Source organism: Hibiscus syriacus, unplaced genomic scaffold, assembly GCF_006381635.1.
Source record: "Hibiscus syriacus cultivar Baekdansim isolate YM2019G1 unplaced genomic scaffold, ASM638163v2 tig00003715_pilon, whole genome shotgun sequence".
Classification (NCBI taxonomy): Eukaryota; Viridiplantae; Streptophyta; class Magnoliopsida; order Malvales; family Malvaceae; genus Hibiscus; species Hibiscus syriacus.
Genome location: NW_024061980.1, coordinates 1,884,713 through 1,889,880, shown reverse-complemented (window position 1 = coordinate 1,889,880; position 5,168 = coordinate 1,884,713). Strand labels below are relative to the sequence as shown.

The 5,168-nt window shown below is 34.6% G+C and overlaps 1 protein-coding gene across 1 annotated transcript; it reads right to left on the bottom strand.

Annotated features, from left to right (window-relative positions):
• Positions 1-2,276: 2,276 nt before the first annotated feature.
• On the bottom strand, positions 2,277-4,932 carry LOC120180633 (cytokinin riboside 5'-monophosphate phosphoribohydrolase LOG1-like). The gene is made up of 7 exons (XM_039185930.1): positions 4,748-4,932; positions 4,153-4,250; positions 4,020-4,050; positions 3,150-3,249; positions 2,691-2,761; positions 2,460-2,603; positions 2,277-2,384 (listed from the first exon to the last, which is right to left on the bottom strand). Exons 1-7 carry the CDS (start codon positions 4,865-4,867, stop codon positions 2,292-2,294), a joined length of 657 nt encoding a protein of 218 aa, XP_039041861.1. The 5' UTR covers positions 4,868-4,932; the 3' UTR covers positions 2,277-2,291.
• Positions 4,933-5,168: the final 236 nt, after the last annotated feature.

Sequence of the window (5,168 nt, the reverse complement as noted above, 5' to 3'; positions counted from 1 at the left end):
ATATATACTAAAAAAGTGAAGGTGAAGTGCCCCGTGAGAAATGCAGCCAAGGTCACATGGGGATAAACGTTTAGACTAATAAAGTTAGTTAACAATATATTATTGAATTTGATCTCTTTGTCTCATAGTCGTACTTAAGACAAGCCAGTTTTAATGGCGTAGAAAAGGGCTACCCTTGCGTTTTTGGCACAGCCCACAGAGACACACTCCATATTCTCTCCATTACTTGAAGTAAAATTTACTTTTTACTCTCGAATTGCTTTCTTAACACTAAAATTTAATTAGATATCCCAACGAGATTAAGTAAAATCATAAAAAAAATACTTTCTAAACATGAAAATATCCTCTCTCTTTTTTAAAATATATAAAATATTAAATACAACATATAAAAGTATTTAGTCTTTATTTTTAAGATAAACTACATTTTTAGTATCACTTTGATTTTATTTTGGTCAATTAATTATTTATGTAAGCTTAATACGAAAATAAGTGTACAAATATTACCATTTAGGTGTCAGGGTTGTCAAAGGAATTAATTTCTCCCGTTAAGTGACACGTGTTATTTGGTGATTTTGAAAATTATTTTTTAAAAAATATTAAAAATATTATTGTATTTATTAAAAAAATTCTAATTTCTCTTAAATTATAAAATAGCCCCAAAATCCTAACCTTAACCCGCCGTCGCTGCCTTTTTCGGCCACAATCACCGTTGCCGACATAATCTTTGTCATCCTCCTAGTCATACACCGCCACAATTGTCATCGATTGGCATTCAGAATTACGTGGGATCGCGATTTTCATCCTAGGGTTCGCAGGATATAAAATGTCGATTCGTCATCGATTGGTCATGATTTCTTAGGGGTTTTGGTCGCTGAGGAGAAGGGAGGTCGGGTGGAGCTTCATCAATGGCAAAGGACGACGGACGGCGTGAGTTTAGGGGTTGAAATGAATATTTTTAAAGTTTTGGATTTATTTCAAAAAATTTGTGTTTTCTTTCTAAAAAATATAATTTTTAAACTTTAAATAAATTTTTTATAATTTTTAGATTGTGACATGTGTCACTTAACGGGAAAATTAACACCGTTGACGGCCCGAGAACCTAAAGTAGTAACATTTTTAACGTTAGGCACCGGGATGAGTAAAAAAATAGTTTACACACCTATTTGAGAAAAATATGTATAGCTTGTGCACTTATTTTGATATTAAGTTTTTTTTAATCATCGATGACGTTACGTTTTGGTTTCATTTTGAACACTTATCGTTAAAAAATAACATAAATGTTGATGTGATCTTTTTTATTTTTCAACTATAGACATAACATTTTTATGGTGACACATCAGTGTCATCATTATTTTTTTAACGACGGGTGACTAAAATATAATGTTGATGATGATTTCAAGAAAAAAAAAATTAAGTGACCAAAACAAAACCACATGAATAATTGAATTCTAAATACATAGTTTACCCTTATTTTTGTCTTGCTCAGAAAGAAGCTGAACTTTCTTCTCCGGCAAATGAGGCTAGAGAATCATTAAAAGAAAATTGGATCGCACGAACCAAGTTACCTCCGTGGTAACAGAACTGTTAATATTCACGAGGATCCGGGTTCGAGCATCATAGATGTGAGAATACGAGCGTTCAATGTCAAAATATTAAGAATTATCTTTGAACACATATTGCATTATAGTTACTTCATATTAATAAAAAAAACTTGGATCTAACAAAAAATTGTTTTCAGTGGCTAAAAAGATACAGCGTAGAGATGCCGACAGACATGGGATGTGTATTAGGGTTAGGGGAATGGAAGATTGAGTGTAATAAGATTAATATATAAATGAAATAATTCTGGTATATATAGAAAGAGAAAATGGTTGACTTTAATACGTCCTAAATGAATAATTTTGCTAATGGCTTGTCGTCAAACTTTTGAGCAAATTTGATTCAATGCAAGGAACAGAAGCCTTGACCGGTTTTGCCCTAACAATGGACGAGACATATTCGAAAAGGTTTGTCTGCATCTAATGGTCATTTGGTAGCTATTGCTTAATTGAATCCATGATTTCATAATTAAGTTGTAGAACCAACATTCAAGATTGAAAATCAATGGAAGAAACCAAACAAAAAGAAGCAATTTATACAACATCCATGGGGCAAATTGCTTGCCATTTCAACAGCAACTTTGGTCACATAAATCAAAGCTCAACTCCAAAACCATTAATTGGGGTATTTATAATTTTATCCGAACTATACATATAGGAAAAATCTTCATCTCCTAAAATTAGTTTTCCGATTCATCTCGAGATTTCACATTTTGTTGGATAATTTAATTGTTCCATCTCCCAATTTGACTTGGAAGCAACTATCTCGTGTCGCGGTTCATACTCCTAAACATTAAAAAAAATGTTAGTTGTTTCAAAGGGTTTTTGCAAAAATAATGGGTAAAGAAACAAGATGAGAACCTGCATGTTGTGGACCAGCTCTTTTGCGGTGGGAGCCGAGACTATGATATGGCGAGCATTTGGACTGATGAAACCTTCTTCTACTGCTTTGTCGATAAATGACAGCAACGAGTTGTAGTACCCATCCACATTCAACAATCCCACCTTCAATTTCAACAATTCGTTTACTTTAATCTTATATTTTCAACAATAAATACCATTTTTCCAACAGAAAAATGGGATGGAAAATACCGGTTTATCGTGGATTCCAAGTTGGGCCCAGGTTATGACTTCAAGAAGTTCTTCGAGAGTTCCATATCCCCCTTCACGAAATTAATGGGTTCTCATATTAACCCAAGGACGAGATTTATGACAAAGAGAGGCACGGGCAAGGCCTTTAAAAACAGGGGGGGTGACCCAGATGTGGTCCAGGAAAAGGACCTCCAAGGGACACACACACAAAGTTTGATTAAGGGTATGGTACACAATTCTGATATGGATTGAGGAAGGGCCAGTTTTGATAAAGATCTAGTGTTCCACAATATTTTTACTTCATAATATCTGGTAGAAAGGATAGATCATTGCATTCTCACCACATGAAGGTTTAAAGTAACAGTAATTTTGATGATTTCGGATTCGACACGACACGAGTATAATATAATACGGAAAATAATTAAATTAAGAATAAGTGGTTGGGGTTTGTATACCGACCGGGTAAGGCAATGAAGGCATCAGATTGTCTAGCCATCTCAGCTTTTCTTTGGTGCATGTCTGCTACTGCCTTAACTTCCCCTACTGTTTCTCCAGTGATCTGTTAATGTTTGATCAAAGCAAAGCCGTATAATTCCAACTTTCAGTGAGAGAGAGACAAAAAGCTTTTGTTCACTGCAAAAGCAATGATGAGAGTAGCACAAGTGGTGGGCTCAATCCTAAATCATCAAACTATTACCTGGGAGTTTGCTTGGCAAGTCAACACCCATTTCAAAGGAAAAAGAACAAAGCAAAGAGAAGATAATGCATGCACCATATAAACCTGATTTTATACTAAGAATGAGAATCTTTGTGGTGGGAGGTTAATAAACACCATTGGACAGAAATGGTGAAGCCCCATGTGCACACTCACTCGGGTAAATTTCAAATTTTCATATAACTTAAGTATTTTTTTATATTTTGTATTGATAATATAATTTTGCACCCTCCAACTTAAAATTTTCCCTTCGTCCATGCACTCAAATGGAACGGAATTCATTGACGAAGTTTCATTTGAAAGAACAAAAAAAGGTGAAAAACAGGGGAACATATAATTTCAAGACCAACCAAAAAGTATATATCGGAACCTGGATATCTGCATGAGTGTCAAATGGGACAAAGTTTGAAAACCCATGCTTAAAAGATAACAAAAGTGAGGTAGGGATTCATGTAATGGGAGCTACCACTAGAAAAAGAAATAATACCTATTTTTTTCTTCTTCTTTTTTAAAAAAAGAGTGGCTGATGATGTTCTTCTTCTTCTTCTTCTTTAGACTATTGTTTATTGAAGGTAATATTAATCGAAAACATAGAATGCAAATGGAAGACATACCTCTCTTGGCATAAGTGTCTTGGGAATCACTCTGTGGATATTAAACACGAAGAACAACATTAGAACTCAATCAATCCTTTTTTATGCTATATGTTTTGATTCTTTGAATATCAAAAAAGGAAGAAATGCCTACCCAATGACATGGCGTCCACCATCGAAAACTGCTTGCGAGATCAAACCCATTAGTCCAATACTTCCTCCTCCATAAACCAGATCGATGTTTCTTGAAACCTTCATTTGGAGAAAAGTAAAAGGGAAAATCTGACGTTTCAGTATGTTCTTTGGAATGAGTTAAACAAAAATCTGCAACATCTGGTGTGTTCATCAACGTACGCTTTATTTTACTTCATGAGTTTTATATATGTTAATCCCCAATCAAACTTAGCTAAAATTACTCCAAGGTAATCACCGTTTACAGTGATTAACAACTTTAAGACAGAGTTTAAAGAAATAGCATGAAGCAAGCAGTTTGATGAAGAAACGGAGCTGAAAATAATACTCCAAGGTAATCACTGTAAACATTATCAGTGAGGAAGTAGAAAGTAGCAAATGGAAAAGGCATGCAAACATGACCAAAACAGAGTAAGGACGTAAATTTTTAAAAGAAGTGAGAAAAGTGAAGAAGAAAACATTTCAAGAACAATTTGAAAGCTGATTTAAGAAAAATACGTAAAAAAATAAACAGAGAGAGGCGGGATTAAAGAGGGCAGAGGGCAGATGGCAAGTACCAATTCCCTGCCGAGCTCAATAGCAGCTTCTTTATAACTGCTCTTCTTTCCAGGGCTACTCCCACAGAACACGCAGATTCTCTTGAACTTTGATTGTTTGATTTCCATATCTCCCTCCATTTTTTTTGAAAGGAACAAAGCAAATATCCTCTGCTTAAATGAACAAAGAGAAATGAAAAAAAAAGATTGAATATTTGAGGGTGTGACTTGGTGTGCATATATAACGCGGGAGAGGGCAGATCAGACAGGTTTTAGTTGTAGAGTAGCATGCGTAAATCCATTCTCTAATGGTCCATTGCCCCCTTGACGAACAAAAGAGAAATGATTACATCACCCTTTGATTTTATCTTATTGACTCACTCCGAATCTCTTTAACAGCGAGATTATGTCAAGTTTTAGTACCTTTTCTAACTTTTAAACA

What these genes read in the sequence shown, in the direction of transcription:
- LOC120180633 (XM_039185930.1), bottom strand. Translation starts at nt 4,867, where the DNA reads ATGGAGGGAGATATGGAAATCAAACAATCAAAGTTCAAGAGAATCTGC. An exon ending in AGACACTTATGCCAAGAGAG is followed by an intron (nt 3,250 to 4,019) that starts GTATGTCTTCCA and finishes AAACATTAACAG; the next exon opens with ATCACTGGAGAAACAGTAGG. An exon ending in TTGGAATCCACGATAAACCG is followed by an intron (nt 2,604 to 2,690) that starts GTATTTTCCATC and finishes TTGAAATTGAAG; the next exon opens with GTGGGATTGTTGAATGTGGA.